Genomic DNA, 26,964 nt, shown 5'->3' with positions numbered 1-26,964 from the left:
TTTAGAAAGGTAAAATATGGCTATAGAAAACTGGTTCCAGGGACTTCCCTGGCAGTCCAGTGGTTAAGATTCCACATGGGTTCAATCCCTGGTCCGGGAACTAAGATTCTGCATGCCAAAAAAAACAAAACACAACAAAACAGGTTCCAAATGATCATCACTTCAACTCACACTCTCCCTCCGCCATCAATTAAGAGCAGCAAACAAAGACACATGATTATGAGCAAATCCAAATTTATTTTAATGCCATGTCATTTTCAATATGTTTAAAAACCTTGTAAGTTAGCGGGAGCCCTAGTTCCCTGGGACAGCATGCCAGAGGTACTGAAATTCGTCACCTTTCTCTCCAAACCCCTAGCAATTCATCCAAGTCCACAGCTTCAGAAAGCCAGGAGTTTTGTCTCTTCAATCAGTCTGCTCCTCTGGTTCCAGGTCTTTCTTTCAAGAAAGGGAGGTCAAAATATTTCAAACAGGGAACAAAACCACAGTGGAGCTTCCAACTCAGGTTTCTAAGATAGAGCAAGGGAAGAATCCCACTGACTCCAAAGAAATGGACATGGTTGAGATGGATTACTTCTTTACAGCCTTGTGGAGGGGGAAAAAAATGTCCTGCAGAACAAAATGGACTACAAAGATTTACAAATGAGGATCCATTTGATAGATGAGAATCCCTTGGTAAACGCAGGCTCCAGCTCCTAAAAATGGGAGGGGCCTGACTAGACAGCCTGGATCATAAAAGGAATCTGCCACATGTGAAGAAAAACAGTCTGAAGAATAGCTCCTCTATTTTGAGGCCTGATAAAATACTTGGGGAGAGTGGGAAAAGAGAGAGGAACAAGCCCCAACAGATGGGAAAATGCTGACACTGGAGCGGTATAAAAAAATTTCAGCTGAGTTTTTAGTGGTGGTGGCTACTTTAGCCTCTTCCCCGTTCTGTTGTAGGGTCATAAACCTTGACCAAGCAGAGAATAGTAGAAAAAGGCTAGAAAGAGGGGCTTGAAGACGATGGATTTTGACTCCTGATTTTATTATTCAATTTCTCTTTTCTATTTAAAGTAGTCTTCGATGGCTAGGAAGCCTGGCCTCCCAAGACCAGAGTCAGTTGGAGCTGGTTGTTGTTGGAAGGGGGCTGGGTTGGGGGACTGGGATGAGGACAGGGAGACCCCGCTCTGCTGGTGGTCCTGGGTGGAGAAGACGAACTGCACTTCACAGAGCCTGGGGTGTGGTGGGAAGGGGATGAGGCAGGAGTGGCAAGCTGGGGGGATGGGACCCACCTCAGTCCCCAGCTTCATTTTCTTCTAAAGTTTCCCCACTGGTGGCATTCTCTGCAGTCTTAGAGGCCTACATTCATGGAAAGGAGAGGGAGAAGACATGTCAGTTTCCAACAACTTAGGGTAGTGTCTGGGGGACCAAGGACAAAAATATCCTAATTCTCTAGGTCAGGGCTGAGATGGGGAGAAATAAGGACATACAGAAATCTATACAACCACCATGACCCAGGAAGGTGGAATAAAGAGGGATCAAGTTCACCCTGCCAGAGAGGGATGATTGTTAACGAACCTTCTTTTTTTTCTTTTTCTGGGTTTTCCGACTTGCCGAACTCTGGAGGAGGGCCTGGAACATATAGAAGGAAGAAGGAAAACAAATTTTGAGGAATGTGGAGCAAACACCAAGTGCTACTCTCAGCACTGTAGCTCTCTTCAGGACTTTCCCATCACTTATTCCTCACTCCCAAGACAAGTGCCACGTGCCTGCCCCTTTCCATCCCACACTAACCTTGAGCTCTGCATCCTGGACCTCCATCTCAGACTTATAAAGGTCAGGCTCAAAGGGACCACTGGTTATCCGCATGGGGCCATTGGGCATAAGCAAAACTGTAAATTTAAACTGGGCAACAAATTCACCTATGAGAGAAACAAAGTATTTTGATAAAATGTTCCCTTGTCATCCATCCTCTTTTCTGTGAGCTATAGGGAGGAGGGGACCATAATCAGGGGCTCCAAAGTACAACTCTCTTCTTAGAACTCACCCTCCTTCTCATAGAGAACATTAAATGGTTGTAGCAGTTCGTGTTTGGCGCACTCCACCACACCCATGCGGGCCTTCTTCTCATCTTCAAATGCTCTGGGGAGAGAGAGACAAATTCAGGTATCCTTATCTCCTTATCATGTCTTACCATTTTGCTCATGTTTTTAAATAACTCCTACCCTCAGGCAGAAATCACGCGTAGGATTGCTTTTTTACACTACCTTCTATGAGAGGGAGATGGCGAGAGGGAGAGAAGGCATGCACGCAGGCTGGAGCTACAAGTCTAGGCAGGAGAGGAGAGAGAGGGAGAGAAAGGTGGGGGAAGGAAGAGTGCCCCTGGGGGCTTCCCTGGTGGCGCAGTGGTTAAGAATCCGCCTGCCAATGCAGGGGACACGGGTTCGAGCCCTGGTCCGGGAAGTTCCCACATGCCATGGAGCAACTAAGCCCGTGCGCCACAACTACTGAGCCTGTGCTCTAGAGCCTGCGAGCCACAACTACTGAAGCCCGCGCGCCTAGAGCCCGTGCTCTGCAACAAGAGAAGCCACCGCAATGAGAAGCCCGTGCACCACAACGAAGAGTAGCCCCCGCTCGCTGCAACTAGAGAAAGCACGCACGCAAGGAAGACCCAACGCAGCCAAAAATAAATAAATTAAATAAATAAATAAAAAAAAAAAAAAAAAAAAAAAAAGAGTGCTTCTGGGTGTGTGGTATATGGGTCCGAATGGTTCCAAGCCCTTTCCTTGCTAAGTGCAGTAGTACCTTAAAGTAAAGGGCATGGCATCAAAACGCCTTTCAACCTCACTGAAGAAGGCACGAGAAGTTTTCATTTTCAGGCCATACTGCTTAGAAGGGTCTCTTTTGTAAATGGTGGTCCTCTGTCCTGCATCCTTGGCCTAAAAAAGATCACATTTTGGTCTGGTGCTCTTGGAACACACCCTCAGCCGCCCCCCCTGCTAGCTCTGTTACATTCCTCACCTTGCCCTCTCCTGAGCTGACGAGAACATCCACAGCATATACTTCATGTACCTCAAATTCAACTTTCTCATGGTCCTTCCTAAAAGGAACAGAAAGGAAACCATAAAGAGCAATAAGTAGTTCCTGGAGTTTAGAGTAGAAAGTAGATAAGATTAGCCTGGAATATGGAAGGATAAGTTCATGACTAGTCTGGTATGACAGAAGGTACAGGGTGGGATACAGGGCACCTACTTCTGCTGGTCTGTGGGATTTTGGATAATGGTTTTCTCTCCATCGATGACATGCTGCTTCAATTGGTGTGACAGCATACCTGCAGATAGGACAAAGTCTATGGTACCACTCACCTAGAATCCCAAAAGGTTTTCAACCCACCCACCCAAGTAGAATCATGGAGCAGACAATGAGAGCAAAGTGCCTGGCTATGGAAACACAGAGCACTGAGGTTTTTGGCTTGGATTATGTCAGAGCCAAGATGGATCCTCAAGGGAGCAAAAGTCTTAATTCTGCAAAACCACTCATACTTAGACCCCCAACCCTACTATCTGAGGTCTCACCTTCTATTGGTGTGCAATTAAATGAGTGGGCAACTTTGTTCCAGGCTTCTGTCACTTGTGTGTTCTAGAAGTACAAGATCAAATAAAAGATAAGATACAGGGACTAGGGAGTTGTCTACTATGAGAACAAGAAGCATAAAAGAACTGAGAAAAAAAAAAAAGAACTGAGAGATCTAATATCCTCAAGCAAGTGCAATGATTCTCATTGGTTTTTCATTTCATAGGCCCTATCATCCCTACAACCTAGAAATTACATTTGCATACCATTTTACAAAGCACTTTCACGAAGATGGTCTACTTAGATAACGATTCTGTAAGGTGGATAGTGCAGATCTACATCCCAATCTAGAGGAGGAAACTGAGGCTCAGGAAGGTTACATGATTTGCCCAGGGTTAAACCAGTTAACCAAAAGAACGTGGTATAAACCCAGGTTTTCTGACCATAGTGTTTAGTCCATTATACCTGGAATTCTAACCTGTTGAAAGGGTATAGAAACTTTTATTTTTCACTTCTTACCTCTTTCAAACATGATCTGATCCTCACCTAAACTACAGTTCTTAAGAAAAAAAGGAAAGTGAATTACCAATCACGCTATTATTAAACTGTGCCACATACTGTGATAATCACTTTACATGGATGATCTCGATCTTCACAGCCATGTGATAATAAGGCACAATTTAATTTTTCCCACTTTACAGATGAGGAAATTTGAACTTGAAGTTATTTAAAATCAGGAGGGGGTGGCAACAGGGTAAGAATCCAGAAAGTCTAATGTCATAGCTAGACAATAGCCACTATATTAACAGTACCTTCCAGTGAAAAGACACAATAGTAAGTACATAAATACTAAAAATAATTAATGTGCAAAATAATAATAGCTGACACAAGGGCTTACTATGTGCCAAGTACTGTTCAAAATACTTTATGGTAGCTCTATGAAGTAGGTACCGCTGTAAGAAACCTACAACAGAGCTTTAAGTAAAAATGATGCAGTTAAGTAACAATGGGGACAAACTGATGAAAAGTGTAAAGAAGACAGCACAGAAAAAAAGAGGATGCTTTAAGTATTGAACAGGTCTCTGAAATCTAAGTGTTTGAGAAAAATCTCCACTAATAGTCTAACACACTAAATTGTATTAATTCATGAGCAGTTTATGATCCCTGGGCTTCCTAATATTGTCTTGCAAGGGGCTTTGGCCTCTTTGTCACCAATTTACTGGTACTATTAAGATTTTTGTTTTATAAGCTTTTAAAATTGAGTTTTAAAACTGTGGTATCTGTGTTTTATTTGTAAGCTATCTATCTCAAATTATTTTGGGGAAAGATGCACATCCAAAACATGAAAAAGGATCTCTATAGGCTCCACGAGAAAGGGACCACATATCCCCTTACACCTAGCATGATACCACCTAAGGTAGGCACTCAGATTTAACTGCTCTTTGGTATTACTCTTTAATTCCTGCCTCTTCTCTTTCAGCACAGAATAGCTGTAGATGCCTAATGTATCTTTGGCTCTATCAAGCTTTGGAGTTGGACTCAACAGCTTACCTGGTTTCCAGGTTTGACCAGGCGTAGGGCAGCTTCAGCACAAAGGTGAGCTGCCTTAATGACATCTGCTTTCCGCCCTGTTACTTGGGTCCCCTGTAGATAAGGAAATGCAGTGAGTGCCTTCCTGGAAAGCTCTTTAACTCAGCAGGTCTTTCAGTTAGTATCTGTTTGCGTCCATTATGCAGCCAGTGGTGAGGAGAGAAAACACCCTTTCCCCTTTCATTTCTCTAGATACTCTCTCAAAACTTGCGTGGTGGTGGGGCTGGGGATAAGAAGCGAGCAGCAGTGCGCCCTCCCCCACTCCCCACCGGCTGAACAGAGTTCAAAGTGGTCCACCTACCAGAGCTACATCAACCACAAAAGTGTGAGCCACATTAGCGATGAAGCCATCCACATGGACCCCAAGGTCGCTGAAAGGCAAGAGCAGAGTACAGCATTAGCAACTGGCACTACTGTGAATGCTTAGGAAAAAGACAAGTGCTCTAAAATAGTTTTAAGCTTACATTTTTACCAAGTCACCTTCCTTGAGAATATAGTCCTGGTCGCTCTTCAAAGGGGAGAAGTGACATACACAGTTATTTACTGAAATGCTGGTGGGAAAGGCAATACCTGTAAAGAGACAATCAGCCTTACTGCCTTGCTCACTCTCTTGGAGCCCTGCTGCCCCTCAGAAAGATGAGTGGATTTTCTTCAGGGTCTTGCTTAAGTTTGATCAGTTTGGATTGGGTGGGAAACTACTTGAATCCCCCTTGCCATTCCAAATTTCCAAATATCTCAACGAGTGCTAGGGTAGGGGTTGCATCATTACAATAAAACAAACAGGACTGAATAAGGGTCAAACTTAGGAAATTCATGGGGGATTGTTTTTACCTTTCTTCATTTCTTTTTCTTTTTTGAAAATCTTCCCTGTCTCTTCCATTATCATGGCATCACCTTTCTCACACAGGCTCAGTACCGACACACCTGAACAGGATGCTTCCACCAAAGACCGAAGTACCCCTGGGAACAGAACCCCGTATCAGTCCTGCATGTGTTGTCTAAGTTACCGTCCAAGAAACACCTAGAAGTTGGACTTAGAGTTTCTAATATTCCCTAGTGCCATTGCTCAAAGGATGAAAGAGGGAATAAGTTTTGTCTCTTGCAATGTACCTCCCTATAATCTCTAAATCTCTACCTTCCTTTCCTGAAATAAAAAAGCCAACACTCCCTTTCCTCCCTTATATAGTGTGACAACTGGGTATGCACCATCTGTCTCCTTAGGCAAGGGAGACTTTCCAAAGATGATATCTGTGGTGTGGTAGGACAGGATTATGAACTTCAAGGGGGTTCTCACCAAGGTATCCAACATACATGCAAAGCAGACTGGAGGAAATTTGTCGGTGTCAGGGACAACAGAGAGGTAGACATACAATTGCTGACTCCAAGCTGATGCATTGTTAAATGCTACCTTCTTCCCTTCCCAGACACCCCAATTAGATGTTAGTAATCCCAATTTATGTAGACTTATTTCTTCAAATAACAAGTCAAGGAGACTTAAACTAAGGTCCCTGGGCTTCAGCAAGCTCTGCTCTTAGCAGATTTCAAAGAGGTATGTGACCCAAAAGAGTTTCAAACTGGTATCTGGAATCACAAGTGCCTCAGAAGTTATAAACTGCAAGAGGGAAAAAATTTTTTTTCTGATTCAAACCACTACATGTCAATTATGTTATAAAGCACTGTTTTGTTCACCGGATACCCTCTCCATGGCCCATCCTGGACTTCAGATTTGATTTTTGTGATCAAGTTTTGGTGATTCTTTGGAAGTCTGAAAACTCAGGTTTTCAGCCATAGGATCAAAGGCATCCTAAATGCCTATCTTTACTGTCAAAACCATTTAAAAGCCCAAAGACAAGCACTTTCTGTCCCCCTAACTGGGTTTTAAATTGGAAAGAGAGAAGACAGAAAGTGAGACATCTGTCCAGAGTGGCAGGCAGCTGCCACTGAGTAAGTGGCAGCTGAGTAAGTCAGAGCACAGTCCTAATATTCTAACATCAGTCCCCCCCTTTAACAGTACTATTCACAGGTTTGCCTAGTTGGGGTGAGAAGGACCTCAAAACACTCCTAAAGTTGTGAAACCCTTGAGAACAATCAAATTTGACGACTAACTAAAGCCATCTGCGCAGATTGAGGGTAGTGATGAATAACTTTGAGAACAGTGAGATACATCTCCAAGAGTTATGGGGTGCCCTCCAACGGTCCCTGAGCTGGCCCAAGAGTAGAAGGCGGCCCCCACCAAGGAAGGAGCTGAAGTAAAGAACGAAAAACTACAACAAAGCACGTGGTAGGGAAGCTGGTGTCAGGGACCACGGCGGAGGGAGCCGGCGATCCGCAGGGGACCTGGCAACACGTGCCGGCTAGGCTCCTGACGGCGGAGAGCCGCGACAAAATAGAGGGGCGCTTCCTTTTCGAGGTGGCTTCGCTGCTGCCAAAATCAGAGACAGAGATCCGGACTGAAGGATGAGGAGCAGGAGATACGCCTCGCCTCCTTACCAACCGCCTAGGGTTGGAGCCGGCCGAAGGCCCAGCTCTCCGCCCCTCCCGGCCGCCTGCATCTCGAGACTCCAGCCCAGGCCTAGCCTCTCAGGTCCCAGGCGTGACACGGAGCCTCCCCACCACGCCACCTCCAGCAGACCTGCGCGGGGCCCTCACTAGCCCACACTGTATGACCCCACCGCTCCAGGCCCTCGGGGGCCAGCCCAACACCGTCCCCCTTGCCTCTCCCTCCCAGCCTCGATCTCCGGACCCCTGAGGCCGCACTCACGGTTGGCAATGTCGCCCCCCATCTTATACTTGGTCACGACCAGGTCCTCGGCGATAGTTTGCTCCTGCTGCTCGTCCTCGCCCGACATCTTCCCACCACCACCACTGCAGCTTCGTTTCTCCTGAACCGCCGCCTCTGTCGCCCTTCCCAGCCACAGGCTGTAGCCACAGTCCCTTCGATCCGCGAGGAGAGCGCGAGCAAAAGCGCGAGCAAGCTAAGGAGCGGAGGGCGGGCGAGAGCGAGAAACTGCGAGCGCGCGGGCTGAGGTGCAGGGCACGCTGGGACAACGAGTCCCTCCTACCGCCAGCCTCTAGCCCCCCTCGCGGGCTATCAAACTACCATTCCCAGCCTGCCTTTCGCATCCCTAAGCCAGGCCCTGGGGCCTTGCCCTCTGAGGGCCTCGCACGCTGGAATCGCCGAGCACGCTGGGAAGGGTCAGGCTCCGGCGGGAAGGCGGAGCCGTTGGAGAGCGTGAGGGGAAGCGTGGTCTCTCCCGGAAAAACCACAATTACCAGGAGCGCTGAGCGAGAACCCGTAAGAGAGAGGGACGGGCTAAGGGAGAAGGGGCGGACCTACGGCGGGGAAATGTGTTTGGAGGCTGCGGGGCAGGGTGGAGCTGAGGCGAGTCGGGGAGATTGCGTTAAGGGCGGGGAGGCTGGGTACGCCCTTCCCCGGATCCCTGGAGCGGCAGGAGGGACCGGCCCGGCCAGTCCGCTCGTCCTCAGGTGCTGGGAGAACCGGGAGGGGCAGAGCGGGTGTGGAAGGAGATCAGGAGTCTGTGGAGCAGGGGCTAACTGAGCAGCCAGACTTATGAAGGATTATCCGTTTACAGCCTCCCAATCTAGAGACCGGACTCCCACTGAAGATGGCACTATTGTTTAACAACAGGCTTTGATGGCACCTGGGGAAGTGTTCACAGAGATTTAAGAGAATGAGAGTTCTAAAACATTTGCGTTTTCAGTATTCCACCTCTTAGGGCTTTTTCTAACTTCCCTAAACGTGTTGTTTTTGCTTGTTTTGTTATTCCCAGTTGGTTGCCCGGTAGAGATTACTAGTAAAACCCTTAAATGAAAAGGACTGTGCCCTATACTTGTCTTAAGGGAATAAGGAAAAGTAGGGCTGGAGAAAGCTACATGGGGCCGAGTAGGACTATCAGGAGACAGAGAAAGCAGCATACAGTGGTAGCTATCCACCGCTGAGGGACAGAGAAAAGGGGTGGTCTACCTCACACACTATAAAGGTTTTTATTTGACAGACAGGAAGCTGCAAAACTTTGGCGTTTTTATTCAGACGTATAAAAACAAAACAAAAAAACTTCAGGGATAACAACAGATACCCCCAGTTTCCCATCCATGGGGACGGAGGTCTGAAGCTGGGTCCTCTTTCTATGCCAACTGGAAGCTTCCCACTACTGGATGAGAATAGCTCCTAAAAGTGGCTCTTGGGACCACTGTGAATCCGTCCCTTGGGTGGAGATCATATACAGCACATGCAGGTTATGGTTTACACAGAGATGCCCAGTTATTTTTCCTTCTGACCACCCCCTACTCCCACCTCCTGAGATAAGAAGTCTGGGTGTAGGAGAAGGCTGTAGTTGCTGGAGTTAGACTTGATTCAGTGCAAAAACAAGAAGACAATGCCCCTTCAGGGGCTCTGACTTATATCAGTTTTCCTTGATACTTTACAGTAAGAGCACATGCATTGGAAGATCTTGAATCTGGACCTGCTACTTGATTTACTTAATCTCTTTAAGGCTCAGTTTCCTTATTTGTAAAATGGGATAATACCTAGCATACAGAATTGGTGTCAAGGATTAAGTTAGATAATGTTGGTAAAGTTTAGCATGATGCTCAGCACATAGTAAATGCTCAGTTAATAGTAATCATTAATATCTACTCCCAACCTCTTCACAAGATTTTAAGCTTCTCATTTTTTCTAGGGGGTTAAGGGTCACAAGCCAGAATTTTGCTTTCCCCTGCCAGGTTCCTGCCTTTCCTCTTCCTTAAAAGTCTGATGGGAAACAAAGTCACACTTTAAAGCCTAGTCTCAACAAGTCAGAGTCTAAGAGAAAGGGACATGGGGAGTAATCCTTCATATCGCCAGGGAGTTCCCCCAAGGAAGTTGAGGAATGGGATTGGGAAAGCACATAAAATAGGGAAAACCATCTCCTTTCCTGGGTTTGGGAAAGAGAAAAAGTGCAAAGCTGGCTAATACCACAAGAATTTTGTGTCCAAGTGTTTAAGGCCTCCAAAGGTTGATTGGAATTGTCTAGGACTAGGGAAATGGGGCTGAGATCTGTGAGGGAGAGGGACTAAGGAGAAGAGGGGTACCCTCCAGAGGCACTAGCTGCCATCAAATGCTCCCTGAGTACCTCAGTGAGCAGGGGTTATGTTCTCTGGGCATTAGCCTTGGGGAAAAGCCGGCTATGCCAGTAATCGGGGTTATCAAAGGCAGAGTCAGTGGCTTCTAAACTACGTAGAGTTTTGAGGCGGGCATAATGGACTTGGGGGCCATGGTGTACAGGCCCCTGGAAAGCTCTCATTTCTTCATACCCTTGCTCAGCTGCTGGGCAGGCCTCCATGGCTGCATAATCCCCCCCAGGACCTCCTCCACCACGTCGCCGATTCATATATTCATAATCTTCATCTGGAGTTGTGCTGGCGTTGGGCATGGTGGGCACGGGGTTGAGCGGGCAACTCTGTGTGCTGCCCAGGGAAGCACTGAGGTCTGATCCCACATCCATGTACTCATAACCCAGCTCCTCAAGGGAACTTGGCCTAGGGGGACGAGATGGACTGCACTTTCTCCTCCGGTTCATGTATTCATACTCCTCATCGTCGTCATCTTCTTCAGTACCCAGGACAGAACTGAGACCCACTGAAGAAAGGGTGCCTTCCCGGGAGGAGGTACCTGAGGGTTGAGAAGAGAGGCTAGGTATGTGGTATTACTTCATTGTAATAGGCAGTGAGGAGTGGGGGAGTCTTAGGAAAAAATGAATAGGGAGGGGTATGATCAGAGAAGACAGAAGGATTAAGAGGAGCCTGTGGAAGGAGGATTAGAGAAAGATTGAGGAAAGCGCTACAGAAAGTCAGGCACCTTTGAGGTGTGCATCTGGCATGACATAACCATTGACATCCTCTTCCTCTAACCCTGGTGGGGACTGTGGGGTGACAGGAGTAAGCAGGCTGTGGCGCTGGGAATGGTAGGCACTGTCTCCTCGTGGCCGTGGGCTCCGGCTCCGGCTTCTACACATGGATACCTTCTCCTGGAGCTCGGCCTCAGAGCCTGTCACATGGCCCTCCGATGACTCTGATGCCAGGCGTCCCCGTGGCACTGGGTGCAGAGAGGCTGGATGGTGGCACCGTTCACTACACCCACGAACTGCAGACTTCTAAGGAGGAAAATAATACATGGAGATTTATACAGAAATGAGGGAAGAAGAGAGATTTGTTTAGAAGGAGCTTGGGTTGTTCAGTGCCTTCTGTTTTGTAGGACACTGATTAAACCTCAGAGGTTTTTAAAGTCTCCCACACTACCCCTATCAATCCTAAGACACTGCCACCCAGCCTCTTGGCATCCTCTTAAAGAGACAGACCTTACCTGGGCAGCCTCCCCAAGATTCCCCTGGTTCATAGGCATATATCCCGATGATGGACTTACAAGGCTCTGGCTCTAGGATGAAAAAAGTGAGGAAGAAGTTTAGATTAAGAGAGAAATCTACTCACCACAGCAGCCTTTGAACAGTTAATATGGACATCTGTGGGATTCGTGAGGGCGCAGGTGTACAGAGGGCTTAGGGTGCAGAAAGTCTTGGAAAACTGGAAAATCTTACCCCACGTGGCCGAGTAAGTGTTCCAAGTGGCAGGCTAAGGGCAGAGCCTAGTGTGGTTGCCAAGTTCTCCTCCTCTGCCTCCAACTCCAGGTCTAGGTCTAGTTCTGGCTCCAGTTCTACTTCCTCCAGTTCCTTGTTTGTTAGAGCAGGGGGCTCTGCCCCAGGCGGAATTCCAGGCCCACTCTCTCTCTGTGAGGGCAGGTGGTTGATTGTTAAGGTATATCCTGGTTCCAGCCAAGTTCCCTTTTCTCTAGATCTCCTTGGCACCTCCTAATCCCCACTCACCTTTATGACCAGGTACCGTGGTGGGTCTCGGGCCATCCTGGTGAACTCATTGGCTAGTTCTTTAAAGGTTGGGCGAATGTTCTCATCAATCATCCAACCTGGGGGTAAGATGTAGGAAGGAGAGCGATAAGAGGGGAGTGGAGTAGGGAGGGAAGCTACTTAGAAAATAGCTGACGCTTTGTTCCCTCATCTTTGTGTGGGGAGCCTGACATCCACGTAGATGCCAACGGCATAAATGATGTGGAGAGTGCTTAGTGTTTATTGGGCGGAGACCATTTGGGGCATGCACCGCTGTTCTGGCTATTCACTTTTCATCACTGAGCATTGTTTATCCATGCCTTTTAGGTTTTCAGTCCAATGAAGCAATAATGGAGTAAAAAAAAAAAGGCTGAGATCAGCAGGTAACTCACACTTGACCATGACCATGTAGACGTCAATGGTACAGATCTGGGGCTGTGCCAACCGCTCCCCCTTCTCCAGCAGATCTGGTACTTCAGCCAGTCGCAGCCCTGCATAGGGCTCTGCCCCAAAGGTCATCAGCTCCCAAACTGTCACTCCTGGTATAGGAAGACATGACTAGTTGATGGCAAAATAGTAGACATGGGCATGCAGATGAAGGGAAGGCAGAACTTGATCTGACCCAGGATCTGAAGGGCTTAGAGATTCTAAGAAAGGGTCTCAAAAGGCATCTTTGGAATTTGGGCCAGTGATGGTATGGTGGGCATCCAGATGGACTGACCATAGCTCCAGACGTCACTCTGGTGTGTGTATTTCCCAAAGTGGATACTCTCGAGGGCCATCCACTTAATTGGAGTCTGGGGGATTAAAGACAAAGGCGTCACCAGCTGATTTCCACACATTTTCTTAGCATTTCTAAACCCATGTTCTCCATCGTTCTTTTCTTTGTTGCTCTCTAAACTTTTATTTCTGGCATCTCCAGGTTCTTCTCCTTGGACTAATCCTGCAGCATCTGCTGGCCTCTCAAAGAGACCACAGAGTGCTTCCCGTCCCCATGCTTCACTCCACCCCTGCCTCCTTACCCAGCCTTTGTGTCACCTTACCTTGGCCTCACTGTGCAGTAGCTGCTTATCATCAGGGGGCAGCAAGTCAGCAACCCCAAAATCTGCCACCTGAACTTGACTGGGTGACTTCAGTAGCACATTTCGGGCAGCCAGGTTCCTGTGCACCATACCATGTTCCTCAAGGTAGTACATTCCCTATAGGGAAGGAAGTATTCTCAAGGTTGGGGAAATTGGTCATTGAGCTTCAGAATCACCTCAAACCCTAAGGCACCTCTCAACACTTGAACCTCCTGGTCCCTCCCTGTGGGCCCGCAGGCAGTTTCATCTTAGAACTCCTCCACTCTCCTCTCACTCACCTTGGCAATTTGTACTCCCCAGTTGAGCAGCAGCTGTGGCCCCAGTGCCCCACGGTGTTGTCTCACATGATCCAGCAGGGAGCCCAGAGGCAGGTACTGAGTGATGAGCTGCAGAGATGACCCTGGGCACAGTCCCAGCAGCCGTACAATGTGGGCATGGTCGAGGCTGCCAATGGCCAGCATATGCTAAGAGACACAAGAAAGGTCATCCTGGGAACAAACAGGGTCACATAAAACCAGACCAGGGCTCCCTCAACATTCGAAGACATCAACGTGGCTAACACAGTATCTGCTAACACAAGACTGTGCTTCTACATAATTGTATCTAATATCAACCCTCTCCTAGTGGCACACAGAACACCCTGCCTTCACTTACGTCCGTCACAGCTTGAAAGCTTTGCCGTCCACTCTTGTCCTCGATGACTTTAATGCAGACTGGAATCTTGATCGACTCACCCTCAGGAATCCACACACCCTGGGAAATTTTGGGTAGGAGTCAGCCTAAGGTCATTCTCCCCAGGCTAGTCCTGTCTCTGAGTCTTTCTCTCCTTTGCCCTAGATCCTTTTCCCACCTCCCCAGACTTCCTGTGGGCCACTCACTTTGTGCACAGTTCCGAAGACGCCCGAGCCCAGCACTTTAAGCTTCTTCAGCTCTGTTTCTTTGAAGATTCTGGCCGAGACTTTGTTAGCCTTCTCACTGGGATCCAGAGGCTCTACGCTCTGGAACAGATGGGAAGGAGGTACTCAGGAAAGCCCACTCCCATGTCCCTCTCCAACCCCCTCCCCATAGGTGGATGCCAAGAGCAGCAAAGCCCAAAGGGGTGGGAGCAGGAAGAGGAATGTCTCTAGTCTTGGAAAGCATTGCAGGCATATGGGGGAATAAAAGACCTGAGGATTGAGGAAGTCGTTTGTGTTCATGAGACCAGAAATCAAGAGGGTCAGGTTTTCCCTTTGATGGGAGAGAGATGGTAGTACTATCACCTTGAGTACTTTTATACAGTTCTCTCTGTTTTTCAAAGCACTTTCACATACATCATCCCCTTTCACCCTTACAGCCATCTTGTAAGGATGAATGTTATTATTTCCTCTGTATACATGCATAAACTGAGGCACAGAGAAGGAAGCTAACTTATTCAAAGTCATACGGCAAATTAATGGCAAAATCAGGACTAGAATTCATGTCTCCCATTTCTCTGGCCAGAGTCCTTTCTGATGGACCATACTACCTCCTTGAAGAAAGGGATCAAAGCTCTGGGGAAGGAAGAGGATCTTAAAAGGGTGATGGTATAGGGTATGTTTCAAGGGTAAGCTAGGCACTAACCTCACCCCGTTCCAAGTAGCGCCTCATAGCCCTCTTTTTCTGAATCCGGCGCCCACGCCAATAGAGAAAAGTGCTGCCCAGGATCAGGAAAATCACTGCCAATCCTACCACCACTGTTAAAGCCATTGCCAGATGGGTTTTGCTGTGGGACAGAGAAGCCCAGAATTATCCTGGGTCTACACTTCCCTTACAAATGTCATTTACACCTGTACTAAAGGTATAGCGCAGATCTGGGGCAAGAAGTTAACATTCACATCTACATATATCCTTGAGCAACGAAGGGGTTAACCTCAATCTCCACCCCAAGACTACTGCAAGTTAATCTTAGGAAGGGAAGACCAGAAGCCTGTATTCTTGTGTCCCCAAGTCCAGTGACAGTAGCCTGTATATAGAAGGCCAGAACGAATAGAGACTTAACTCTTCCCAGGAGGTAACGGCCCTTCCCCAAATATTCCCAGCTCCCTAAATCTCCAAGCCCACCATACCTGATCAGTGCCAGTGTTTGGCCTAAACAGTCTTGTAGCTCTGGTCCCTTACACCTGGAAAAGAAAGTCACCTCCTTAAATGGGAGCTTGGTAGACTTCCACGGGAAGCTCAATTCCAACAGTCTCAACGTACATTGTTTCTGACCCTACCATGGCATCCCATCATGAAGCCCAAAGCATATCCCAAGACATGGCTCCCATCTCTGGCTCACCAATCCTCCCTGCGTCCCTCTCTTGAATGAAACTCCCCTGAGCTGAGGTTATTCCAGGTTCCCCAAATTGTAGCGTCATTTTGTGCTGTTACTGAGTTTCCCTTTCTCCAATCCTTCGCTACACAGCTGGGAGTGGTTCTTAAGTCGTAGTTCCTTTTTTCTTTCTGCTCCCCTCACCCTCTTCTTTCCCTCTAGTCTGTACTCTTACCCCTCCACCAACACCCTTTTATCATCCCATCACTGACCCCTGGGTGCAGTTCTCATGACAGGGCCGACATTCATTCTGAGCATCTGGGTACTTGTAGATGGGGCCCTTGGCACCGAGGACTCCAAAGGGGCAGCTGCTCACACAGTGGGGCCCATCTCGAAAATGGGCACACTGGGCACAAGCATCAGAGCCCTGGGTGGAAGAGAGAAGGTCAGGAAGTATGGTATTCCAAGATCAATTCCATACTTCCCAACAAGAACTAGCCCAGCCATTTAGGATCCTCCACTCACAGACCCTAGCATTATCTGGCCTCCCTGTGCCTCTCTATGGCCTTGAAATTTGGCCATATCATTCCCTAGACCCTCCAGTGTTGCCCCACCCTCTCTCCCTTAGAGATCCTGGTGCTGCTACTGTACCGAGCCATTGCACGTGGCAGTGCCCTCCAAGGGTTGGCATTCCGGGTGGCAGGAAAAGCATTCAGCTTCATGGGCAAACTCACGAGGCTCCCTGCAGTGGGGGGCCGGGGGTAAAGGGAGGGGGGTCACTTCCAAGGCCTGACCTTTATGCTCTGATCCCCCAACCACAGGGCCTCCTACCTAATTCCCACCAAAGCATATACAGAAAGTTGTCTAAAGGCTTTCGGGTGCCACCTGAACAGCTCCATCCCTCGGGTCCATTCCCCCAACCCCTTCTTGACTCTCCCCCCTCACTGTACCCATTCAGAAAGTTGCAGTGGGTCACACAGACACCTCCTCGGCTGTAGTTTCGGCAAGATAGGCACTGACTGGGGCCTGGGCCCCAGCATCCCCCAGAGGAGCACAGTGGGTCACACACTTTGCCTTCTGCCACTGGAAAGGAAGGGGTGGGTTAGGAGGAGTCTGAGGTCTCCTAACAAGCCTTTTCCTGAACTCTTGCTCGTTACTGCTTCCAGCCTAATGTCCCCCTCTCCTTGGCTCTGTCCCCCATCCCTACTCCCACTTGCAGGGCAGAGCAGCCCTTATACCCTTCTCCTGCCTGATTCCACCGCCCCGTCCGTGGGCCCTTTCCCTCACCGCAGTCTCTGCGGGGCCGATTATGCTTGATGTCCAGTCTCTCTTCCGAAGGCCCCCGAAGCAGCCTGGTCCAGTTCAAAGAATGGTGGTAGCAGAGCTGTCGATTGGCACTTATGTAGATACGCCCAGCACTAATTTCTTTCAAGGATCGGAGGCCCAGAGATGTTACATTCAAGTTCTTCATGATCAACAGTGAGAAGCCCCGGCTGAGAACAAGGAGACTGGATGAGAGGGGAGACTACAGAGGAAAAACTGAGCACACAGTGGATTCATTTCCATTCAACAAATTTGCTCTGGGCTAATCAACCCACTCAGAGGGACTCCCCCCTCCTTTAGCCTTTGCCCCATCAAACTCCCACTGTATGAGACCATGCCTTGTATTTCACTCAAGGATGCCTGAGAAACTGGGTTCTTTGGCCGGAGGTGTGACGACCTCCACACCCCTTACTCACTTGTAGAGGCTTCGGCCCCCAATGGTCGTCAGGTTGGAAAAGACACTGAAGTTGTGCATGTGGGGAGGCCAGGACTGGATGTTCAGGTAACCTGAGGGGTTGGAGAGGGGCATATGAGTGGGAAGCCTCTCTCCTTCCTTCCTCAGGTTTGCCTGGTCCCTCCCCTGATGCCTGGCACATGATTTTCTCAAGTGGTATACTCAGTAAGGGCAGCCTCTCCTCCCATTCACCTGTGATCTCCCGCACTGTCCGGAAGACACTGAGCTTCTCAGGGTCCAGAGCAGGGATCTTGTGCCAGGGGTCTCTGAGGAGAACAGTAAAAACCAGTCAACAAGGTAGAGGCATAACCAAGTAGCAGTGAGCACGCCTAGCCTCAGAACTTTGTTTCCAAATAGCGTTCTCCACTAAAAGGAAACAGGACTCTTGGGAGAAATGGCTGAGGCAGGAGAAATATAACATGAGCCTACAGCATCCTGTGCAAAAAAGTAAGGAAATGCTCAAAGCATGAGGGGTATAAGCCCAAAGAACACAGGAGCCATCATGAAGGGGCCCCACAATGAGCAGACCAAGGACAACTAGAATAACGATTGTAAGAGACTCTGAAATGTTGACTAAAACAAGTATCCACACAGATTAAACACACAAACAAGTAAGTAAATAAACAGGAAGGGAAGGCTCTCCCTAACACGAGAATGCCAACAAATAAATACAGGAGGAATAATGGAGTTAGAAAATCATCATTTGGCAATTCTCATAAAAACTGCTTCAGGCAAATATCTCCCCACAAGATACTTATTAATTTGCAAAGGGAAAATAGTAACTTTACAGTAGAAAAGCTGGCAGATGCTACCTTAACCAAGTGACCAGAGGTATCATCACCAATGATGGAACAAATCAACATCATGTGCCTCCTTGACACGATGCACTGAGAATAAATACATCTATAGTATTCCTATCAAAAATGCATAACTTGAATCTAAGTGTGAGGCAACATTAGATAAACCCCAACTGAGGAACATACTACCAATCACCTGACCTATACTCATCAGCAATGTCAAGGTCATGAACTGTGACAGATTAAAGGAGACTGAAGAGACACCAAATGTAAATGTATGATCCAGGACATGAGCAAGACAATTATCGAAATCTGATTAAGGTCTGTAGATTAGATAACATTTTATATCAATGCTAATTTCCCGATTTAAACAATTGTACTATGGTTTTGTAAGAAAATGTTCTTGTTTTCAAGGAATACACACTGAAATGCAACTGGGGTGAGGGGACACCATGTCTGGAAATTTACCTTCAAGTGGTTCAGAAAAACAAGAGCATGTATAGTGTGTGTGGTGTGTAGAGACAAATGATAAAGCATGTGGTACATTGGTAACATTTGGGGGATCTGAATAAAGAGTGTATGGGAAATCTTTATACCATTTTTTGCAACTTTAGATCTAAAATTTTGTCCAAAGTAGACAGGTGGCCCTAACGTTTCACACACTCACACCCACACCCACACACACACTCACTCACTCACTGTAAATGCTGTCCTATGGATTAGAATGTCCCTTTGCTCTTTGTGGCTCCAAACCAAGAAGCAGAACTAGGGGAAACAGCTGGAAGTCATGAGAGATTTTTATCTAATTTAAGTAAGAACATTTAGAAACCTTTAAGAAGGAGGACACAGTGTCCCTGTCCCTTGCCACTCAGCTGGCTGGATTGCTTACGGGTATCTCTGAGGGGATTCAAGCCCTGGCTGGGGAGTTCAGCACTGTCAGGTCCTTTGTGACCTCTAAGATTTTATGATCTAGATTCCTGATCAGCTCCACATACGAAGGCTTGAACCAATGCAATGAACCGTGAGCAGGTGGATGGGGTGGGGGGGTCAGGGGATGAAAGCAGAATCTCTAACCCATTGAGGCCAGTGATAAGAAAGTCCAGGTTGCCCAGGATCTTGGTGCAGTTCACAAATCCATCAATGTTGCTTGAGTCCACAGTCTGGAAGCGGCTCCCAGAGCCCGTCCCCTCACAAGCTGTAAACACAGAAGAGGCTCACTGGGGAGGGGGTGTGGCGAGTGGAGTCTGAGTAGTCTCAGGGGAAAGGGTATCTCTTCACCAACTCCTTACCATCTCTTACTCACCTTTGGGGCACAGACCCCCACAAGGTTCACACATCTTGAGTCCATTTTTATCTACTTCCATCTTGTCAGGAGGACAAGCCCTGACACAAGATGTTTGATCCACCACAAAGTTATCTAGGAGGGAGGAGGGCACCATTAGAGATGAGGGAGGAACACTGCCAACTACCAACTGAACCTCCTTCCTCCTGCTCTGCACTGCATTTGTTCCAATCGACCACCCGAGGTTCCTTAAGTGCTGTCTCATGGATTAGAAAGGCCCTTTGCTCTTTGGATCCAAAAAGCAGAACTAGGAGCAATTGCTGGAAGTCATGGGGAGATAGATGCGGGAACAGGACATAGGGGTCATTCATTAGGGGTGACTAGATGATCACAACCAATTGCCCTCTATATCCTCTATTAACCACCCAACTTGATCCATTTTGCCTCCTAAAATTTCATCTAAAATCCTGGTTCCACTACCATTGTTCCTTCCCTTCAGACACTTACGGGGACAGCTGGCTACACAAACTCCTCCATACTGATACTTGGTGTGGGGATTGGGTTCCAGCTGGAAAGTTAGCTTGTTGTAGACAAGAGGCTGTGGACACTGGCGTACACAGGCTCCACTGTCATTGAAGAGCCGGCAGGCCTAGGAACACAGAAGGCTCATAAGACTCATGTTACATATGGACCCCTACTTCCTCCCCAAAGCCCACATCCCATTTCAGAACAGGCAAGCGGTGGTAACAGTACGTACAAAGCAGTCTGTGTCCTGAGGGCCTGAGCAGCCCCCTGCACACTCGTCGTGGCAGCACTGGTTGGGGTTCGGCCCGAAGCAGTGACCATTACACTGAGGGGCACAGATGGTCTTGGTCACTACGGACGGAGAGAAAGCACAGCTGTCAGGGCTCACGGGACTGTATTCTGACGCTATCTCTCACCCTCTTGCCTTATAGGCTCATCGCTACCCCCGTGTCGACACAGGCTGGGGTGGGCAAGGATATGAAAGTGTATATGAGTTTGAAGTCTTTAAAATGAAGTAAACCCACGTGTCTGGCAGTCTTCTGGTCCAGGACCCCAGCATCGCCCCTTGCAGACCTCATGACAGGGGGGACCTGGTTGGGAGGGAAAGTAGCACAAGCGGCTGTCAAAAAGCCTTGCTCAAATCAACAGGGTATGATGTCAGCACACAGGCACCCAGTCCCGGGAAGCGAAGAGCCAGGGCAGCATCCCTCCTTGCCCCAGCGGAGCTGGGCTGGGCTCAAGTGAACCTGTCAGCAAGGGGTGGAGCCGCGCCTCCAAACCACCCACAGGGCAGCTGAGGGGAGGGCCCGGGGCACATGCCTCACTCAGCCCAGTCCCAACCCAGGAATTTGGTTCTTGGCAAATTAAACCCAGTAGGAATATGTGTGAGTGAGAGGATAGGGAGCGGCAGACTGCGGTCAGGGCTAGGTAGGTTCCAAGAAAGAAGGATGTTGGAGTGGAAAGAGAAGTGGATGTGGAGTCCAGAGACCTGGCTTCCCACTCAGAGCACAGCGCTCTTTAGCCCCTTTCCTTCGCACGCTGCTTCTGCGGTTCGCGTTCTAGGGGACTGATCTGCTCCCTCCTGGCAGGCTGCTTGGGTTAGAGCCTGAGGTTTGTTCAGTGGCAGCTGGGTTCACATTAGGGACATATTGATGAGGGGAAAGGAGCCACTCTGGTTGGGTGGGGGCAGGGGGGCAGTCTTGATCACGGCCACTCACAGGTCCTGCCATTGTCCTTCACCACTATCTCGGCGTCTCGGTCCCGCACGATGTCCCTCCAGTCAACTGTGTCCATGTGACAAAGTTTATCATTCTTCTCAATGTAAACGCCCCCTGACAGAATCTCTGAGGTAGGGAAGAGAAGTGCCAGGGTCAAGGGCTAGTCAGGGAAGTCCTCCTTTTCCCTGCCTCTCCACCAGTCTGAAAGGCCACCCGAGTCAGGAGCAGAGGACAAGGGGCAGACGGATATGTCCAATTAAATCCAAACTGCAGAGGAGGCGCGCCTCGTAAGAGGAGGAGCAGGCCAAAAGAAAGTCCTGCCTCCTCAGACACCTGTCCAGATCCGGTTTAGCGAGTGGGGGAGGGGACGGGAAAGGAGAGTAGATCCCTGACTCAAATCCACACCTCCCCACCCCCGCGTGCCCTACCTGTGTGTTTTTCAACTGACTGGGGCAGGCAGAATTAGACGGTGGCCAGGCGGTATTTAACCCCTCTAGTCCTCCAGCTTGGGGCGACTTGTGAGGGCGGGAGGGAGGATTCCCATCCCCAGGGAAGGAGGGACATCAAGGGACACTGCACTGGGAAGTCAGAGGAATGTGTAACAGCCTCAGCTCCAAATGCAGCCCCACCAGGACATAAGGACCCTCCCCGGGGACAGATGCCTCAGCTCCCTGTTAGGGCCCTCTATCATTTAAGGAGGAGTGGACCTTTAGACCGTGGTGGTCAAGGTGGTGGGCACCTTGAACGGGGGTACTTGGAGGGAGCAGTCTTGGGTCATCATCAAAGAGGCACCTGTCAGCAGGTTGGCTGAGGGGCAGGCCTGGAAGGAATCACCAGGAACTGACCAGTGAGCTGAGTAAAGCGGAGCTGGCGCAGAGCATGGCTGGAGTTGGTGTTGTAGTTCAACATGACAAAGATGGCAAACTTCCCATCGTAGACCTGGGTCCCCCGCACCACTCGGAGGTTGGGCAGTGGCAGCGTAGAGAACTCATTCATGGCCACAAGGACGTAGCCGGTCACTTCTCGGATCCACTGTGATGGAGCAGATCGTGTGGGTGAGAGGGAGAGCGGGGCAAGAAGTCTCAATCCCCTTTCCCTCCCTAAGGCACTGAGGAAGCTCTAACTGCTCTAATTTTTACCAAGTCCTGTTTTGGAGTAGGGAGTAGCAGGTGCCACACGACTTCTGCAAGTGAAGACAAGCTGCAGAAATGACCGAGGAATTCTAGGCTCCTAGCCTTTCCTTCTCAGGGCTCCTCAGGCCAGGAGGGTCCTTGCTTATCCCTTCCTCACCTCCCCAGGTGCCTCTTGGTCCCTGGTGCAGAACCCCACCCTGCCCCTGCCTCCTTCTCAGGGCCAGACCCTGTGCATCCCCGGCTACAGCGACCAGTCCACAGGCCCCAGACTCCAATCATTGCCCCATAAACACACTGGCTTGGATCTTAGGAACCGTGGAGTCTTAGGAATGCTCAACTCCAGCCCTGAGGACAGGAAAGACGCTTCTGTAGGGAGGACAAGGGGGAAGAGGTCGAGGAAGGAGGTCTGCACTCTAACCTGCAGGAAGGAGAGGTCAGCATTATGTCCTGTAAGCACGATCTCCAGGTTCCCCATCACCACCTCACACCTCTCGTAGAGCTTGTACAGTGTCTGGTACTGGTTCTCGGCATCGCCGGTCACACTCAGCCCATTCAGAGTCCCAGGGCACACTGTTCCAAGTGGAGGTAAGAATGGCAGAGGCCTGGACACAAGTTTCCAGCCCCATCCCCCAAGACCACCCCTTGGTTGCCCTCTTCCGGTAACATTTAGCACGATCAGAGGCAGCTGCCTCCAACCCTCCGCCCTAGAGGCAGATGCCAAGGCCGGACTGAGAGCCTAAACTTCCTCTTTTCCCAGAATCCCTTCACTGGCCCCCTGAACAGGAAGGTGAAGAGATTTCCTTTTCCCACCTGGGCCTCCTCTGTGCCTCTACTGGGTACTACTTTAGGTGCTAAGGAGTTAATCAAGGAGGATGAGGGGTTGTTTTCCCCTCCCTAGAAAGAAGTTAGAAAAGGACCACAGCTTGGTTACCCTCCTCTTCCCTTCCCCCGCTCCAACCAGGGCACTTCTCTACCCCCATCCTGCCTCTCTAGGTCCTGGAATAAATATCTCTTTGGGGCAGCACACAGCCCCTATTGTGTCTACTGAGGGTGGGATGGGGGCAGAGGGCGGGGGCAGTGCCTGGGGCCACGGTCCAGCCCACAATGAGGCGATTCTATTTAGGAGGAGGGGGCTGCCCCACCCTGTCCCCAGACACCCTGTCCTCAGCCGCAGCCCCCCTCTCGCCTCAAGCCTTGGGCTCAGACGAGTGACCTCACTGGCAGGGGGCCTCTGGTGGTGGTGTGGGGGGCTCAGTGTGAGCTCTGTCTTTAAAGCTGGAAGATAGGGAGCTGACTGCCCACCTCGCACCCCCTTCCTAAACTCTGGCTTTCCTCTCACTCCTTTCCCCATCCCAGCCCACTCCAGCTCCCTCAGCATCACACTTTCCAGCCCTAGAGTATTTTTCAGCAAATACAGAGAAGCCGGATGGAAACAGCAGCCGACTGCCTCCATTCTAAGCCTTCTACCCAATTTCATTGTCAGAGGAGATTCATTAAGAAGCCTTCCAACATGGCACTCTCACTCACATTAGGGAGAGCCTAGACTCGAGGTACATGAGGCATGTCAGTCTTGGGGGTTCACTTTACTTTGTAAGTATGGAGGACATAGGGGCCATGGGAAATGTTGGACCCTGAAGCCCTACCCCTGTCTCTCCTCTGGCTCAGTGAAAGACTGCGGGGAGGGGGGGTAGATACCACCTGTCCCAGCCACCCTTCCCTGAGGCAGTGGCAGCCTAGTGGGAGGCAGGAGTGAATGGAGGGAGGGAGATTGGTGAGGCCCCAACCCCTCCTCCTAGATGCACCCCTAGTCTGACCACCTGACCTTTGAAGGGCTCCCATTCCCTATCACACCCCATGAAGGGAAAGGGGTGAGCTAGACCCAGCAGAGGGGTAAACAGGCTGGGAGCTCCCAGAGGAGCCTGGGAACTCTAGGGTCCTTGGGTTGAAAACGAAACGACTAGGAGGTTAGTCGTTTCTGGAACAGCGCCACCCCAACCCCCTTCCTGGCAGGACACCCCCTCTTCCAAGTCAAGGCGCCAACCCTTCTCCCCAGATAAGGGAGGAGCCAAGATTTCTGCACAGGGAAGTGGGGTGTGTGCGTGTACACACACACACACACACACACACACACACACACACGTACTCGTACACGTACACAGCTCCCCTACTGGCCCAGAAATCTACACTGGTTCTGTCCTTGGGTTTCCTTATTTGGAAGTATTTCAGGTGGCCCCATCCATTCCACCTGCCCATATGTGTTTGTGCAAACTTTGTGTCTGTGCTTGGGAGGCTACAGTGCTCGAGGTCCCAGTTCCCTGCCACCCTGAGGGTAAAGTCCATATTACACAAATAGGAGCAAAGGGCTGGGTGGGAAGAGAGTATGAACAACACCTCTGAGGAGGAACCAGGCAGCCTGGGGAGGAGAGGAGGGGTAGGGGAATTAGAAAGTCCCTGCTATACGCAGGGATTAGGGGCACAGGGAGGGCCTGTGGCACAGACCCCCCTTTGGTAAAGAGCACTGGGGTGGGTCACAGCAAGAATCTCCAGCCCCTCCTTAACCAGAGGCCTCCTCTCCAAAGTCCCCCACCCCCCATCACAGCCAGGACAAAGGGGCTATAGAAGGACTGAGACAGGGCCGGATGCCCAGAGGCTGCAGGATCCAGATAAAGGGTAAAGAGACCCAACCATGCCTGCCTCCTGTCTCCCTCAGGGAAGGTGGCCAGGATCTGGGACTCCTGGGTTCCCAGCTGAAGATTCCAGGGGTCTGGATGGGACAGTGATACAGTCACTTTACTCAGTCTCTCCCACTCCAATCCCCAGACCCCCGCCCTCCACCAGCTGGGAGTGTTCACATCTCAAGATCCCAGGGTCTAAATTTAGGCCCAGCAACTGTGAGGGAAGCACAGGTGTTTCTCCCACTCCCACCCTGGGGAAGGGGCCCTGACTGTGCCAAACCCCAAGCTGAGATCTGGGGGGAGGGGAGGAAATCAACAGGGTTCCTCCAATGCCAGCAACCCCAGCACCCCTCAGGTGTCCATGGTCCCAGAGACACCCCAAAGAGGTGGGCTCAGCTGGCATGGGAGTGGGAGGAGGAACAGAGGAGCAATCTGACTCTCGTCTAGACTGCTAGAGACAGCCAGACAATAAACAGAATGGGGGTGGGGGTGACGCTGGGCCTAAGAAGGACCCCCCCCCAAGGACAGGGGGCTCAGAAGACAGGACAGGTGTTCTGTTGGCCCTCAGGTTGGGGAGAGAAAAGACAGAGAAATAGCATCTGGAAGTCCTTGACCCTATAGCTCCTGGCTCAGTGCTTTGTACATAGTAGATGCTCAATAAGTATTAGTTGAATTGATCTGGGTCTTGACAATAAAAGTTTGGTCAAGTCGGGGACCAGCTAACTTTATTATTTTGAGAGAAAGAGGCCAGTCAGCCTCTGCAGGGCCTCTCACCCTGCTGTCACCTGGACTTGGCCCTTGGGTTAATCTCAGCTCTCCACAGGGCAGGCCCACTCACGGAAGAGGAGGTGCCTCTCTTGTTTTCCAACACTAGACAACAACAACCTCCCCCCTTCCACAGCTCCGCCCTGCCGGCAAAACAACAAAACTGGAGGTTTTTGAGCCCCTGGGGGCAGGAGGTTGGGAGCAAACCGAGACCCCCCCCTTCCCTGCCCCGCTCTTTCCAAGATCTCCACCTCCAATCATCCCCTCACGTTTACAGAATGGAGGTCCCAGCTCCCCTCCCTGCAGGGCCCCTCAGAAGAGTGAACTGTTTCAGCATCAGCCCTATCTGGAGAGACAAATCAGAGGGTCCGCGACACGGCAGGGAGGAGGTGGCCGGGGCAAGGTAGTGGTCCGGGAATCCCGTCCCCGCCCGGACCACGCCGAGAACCTGATCCTGACGGTCTCCGCCCAGGGGGCCCCAGCGCGCCGGGGCTCCGCACCGCCAGCCTCGCACAGCCCGAGCTCCTGCCCCTGGCCTCCGGCACCCCGCGAATTTGGCTCGGAATCCCAGGTTCCGAGCCTGCCGGTGCTCCCGCGCCGCTTACCTGCCTGCGAGTTGCCCACCTCGGAGCCCCGGGCCAGGCTGAGGAGGAAGCCCAGCACCTGCAGAGCCCCGTTCGCTCTCATGACTCCAGCGGAGAGTGAGGGGAGCCCAGCCCAATCCGGCCGGGGGGCGGCCCTGGGCTAGGACATCTAAGCGGAGCCACCTGAGCCGCCGGAGACTTGGTAGCGGCGGCAGAGGAGGCTGCAAACTGCAACCGGAGCCGGAGCCGGAGTTTGGGGCGGAATGGCAGGGGAGGGGTGTAGTCTGCAAGGGAGCGCAGGGGGAGGGGGTGAGTCTCGGCCGCGCCCCCTCGGGCGCGAGGCTGGAGTAGCGATTGCTGGAGCCTAGGCGGCCCGCCCCGAGCGCGCCCCACGCCCCAGTGCCCGGCAACTTGGCCGCGCAGATCCAGGACGGGTCTCGCCCTAATTTTTCTCCGGGAGCTGAAGTAAGGGGAGGCCAAGATTCCAAACGCCCCCAAATGCTTCCAAAGGAGAAAGGTAATGGGGGTGGGGAGAGCGCTCCAAAGCCCGACCCCCTGCAAGCTGGCCTCGCCCACTAACCAAATCACTCAACTCCCCTAGCCGGTTGGGTCACTTGGGGGATTTTCCGTCTGAATGTGAATGTTTCTCTCCGAGTGTGTTTTTGAGGGGGAGGGTGTTTTTGCCGCCCGCTCAGGCCACCTCAGTTTCCCCGGAACCGCCTCGAAACCCCATAACTCATGCACCCTGCCGAGGAACCCGAGCCCCAGAGGCCGCGTGAAATTGCAGTGTCTCCGGCCGCTTCCTCCTCCAGACCCG

General features: G+C 50.5%; 2 protein-coding genes across 4 annotated transcripts; both read right to left on the bottom strand.

Annotated features, from left to right (window-relative positions):
• Positions 1 to 217: 217 nt before the first annotated feature.
• PA2G4 (proliferation-associated 2G4) lies at positions 218 to 8,187 on the bottom strand. Of its 2 annotated transcripts, none has more exons than XM_059936148.1 (14): positions 7,907 to 8,187; positions 5,977 to 6,105; positions 5,610 to 5,715; positions 5,447 to 5,516; positions 5,107 to 5,199; positions 3,558 to 3,621; positions 3,235 to 3,313; positions 3,004 to 3,082; positions 2,788 to 2,921; positions 2,030 to 2,124; positions 1,777 to 1,904; positions 1,561 to 1,614; positions 1,275 to 1,341; positions 218 to 438 (listed from the first exon to the last, which is right to left on the bottom strand). In XM_059936148.1, the coding sequence occupies exons 1-13, from the start codon at positions 7,992 to 7,994 to the stop codon at positions 1,276 to 1,278; spliced, it is 1,185 nt and encodes a 394-aa protein (XP_059792131.1). In that variant the 5' UTR covers positions 7,995 to 8,187; the 3' UTR covers positions 218 to 438; position 1,275. The 2 variants fall into 2 exon arrangements, with proteins under 2 accessions (XP_059792131.1, XP_059792132.1); XM_059936149.1 differs by having other exon boundaries at positions 218 to 434.
• Positions 8,188 to 9,170: 983 nt separating this feature from the next.
• On the bottom strand, positions 9,171 to 26,645 carry ERBB3 (erb-b2 receptor tyrosine kinase 3). 2 transcript variants are annotated; one of them, XM_059936146.1, is made up of 28 exons: positions 26,169 to 26,645; positions 22,542 to 22,693; positions 21,836 to 22,022; positions 20,991 to 21,116; positions 20,298 to 20,363; positions 20,006 to 20,124; positions 19,756 to 19,897; positions 19,270 to 19,383; positions 19,041 to 19,161; positions 17,362 to 17,435; positions 17,132 to 17,222; positions 16,680 to 16,885; positions 16,343 to 16,475; positions 16,044 to 16,134; positions 15,665 to 15,819; positions 15,208 to 15,261; positions 14,723 to 14,864; positions 14,002 to 14,121; positions 13,778 to 13,876; positions 13,402 to 13,587; positions 13,085 to 13,240; positions 12,763 to 12,838; positions 12,434 to 12,580; positions 12,024 to 12,121; positions 11,739 to 11,927; positions 11,507 to 11,578; positions 11,003 to 11,297; positions 9,171 to 10,816 (listed from the first exon to the last, which is right to left on the bottom strand). In XM_059936146.1, the coding sequence occupies exons 1-28, from the start codon at positions 26,248 to 26,250 to the stop codon at positions 10,293 to 10,295; spliced, it is 4,017 nt and encodes a 1,338-aa protein (XP_059792129.1). In that variant the 5' UTR covers positions 26,251 to 26,645; the 3' UTR covers positions 9,171 to 10,292. The 2 variants fall into 2 exon arrangements, with proteins under 2 accessions (XP_059792129.1, XP_059792130.1); XM_059936147.1 differs by lacking the exon at positions 22,542 to 22,693 and having other exon boundaries at positions 26,169 to 26,245.
• Positions 26,646 to 26,964: the final 319 nt, after the last annotated feature.

The sequence above is a fragment of the Balaenoptera ricei genome, chromosome 10 (assembly GCF_028023285.1).
Source record: "Balaenoptera ricei isolate mBalRic1 chromosome 10, mBalRic1.hap2, whole genome shotgun sequence".
NCBI lineage: Eukaryota > Metazoa > Chordata > Mammalia > Artiodactyla > Balaenopteridae > Balaenoptera > Balaenoptera ricei.
The sequence above is the reverse complement of the archived record's forward strand: the minus strand, read 5'-3'. Positions and strand labels throughout refer to the sequence as shown.

Excerpts from the sequence above, each read along its gene's own strand:
- PA2G4 (XM_059936148.1), bottom strand. The coding sequence starts at position 7,994 with ATGTCGGGCGAGGACGAGCAGCAGGAGCAAACTATCGCCGAGGACCTG. Across the intron at positions 5,200-5,446 it reads TTGTGGTTGATGTAGCTCTG|GGGACCCAAGTAACAGGGCG; the intron begins GTAGGTGGACCA and ends CCTTATCTACAG. Across the intron at positions 2,125-2,787 it reads GCCATGCCCTTTACTTTAAG|AGCATTTGAAGATGAGAAGA; the intron begins GTACTACTGCAC and ends CTCTCTCCCCAG.
- ERBB3 (XM_059936146.1), bottom strand. The coding sequence starts at position 26,250 with ATGAGAGCGAACGGGGCTCTGCAGGTGCTGGGCTTCCTCCTCAGCCTG. Across the intron at positions 19,898-20,005 it reads CTCAGGACACAGACTGCTTT|GCCTGCCGGCTCTTCAATGA; the intron begins GTACGTACTGTT and ends CTGTGTTCCTAG. Across the intron at positions 16,476-16,679 it reads TCGGCCCCGCAGAGACTGCG|TGGCAGAAGGCAAAGTGTGT; the intron begins GTGAGGGAAAGG and ends CTTCCTTTCCAG.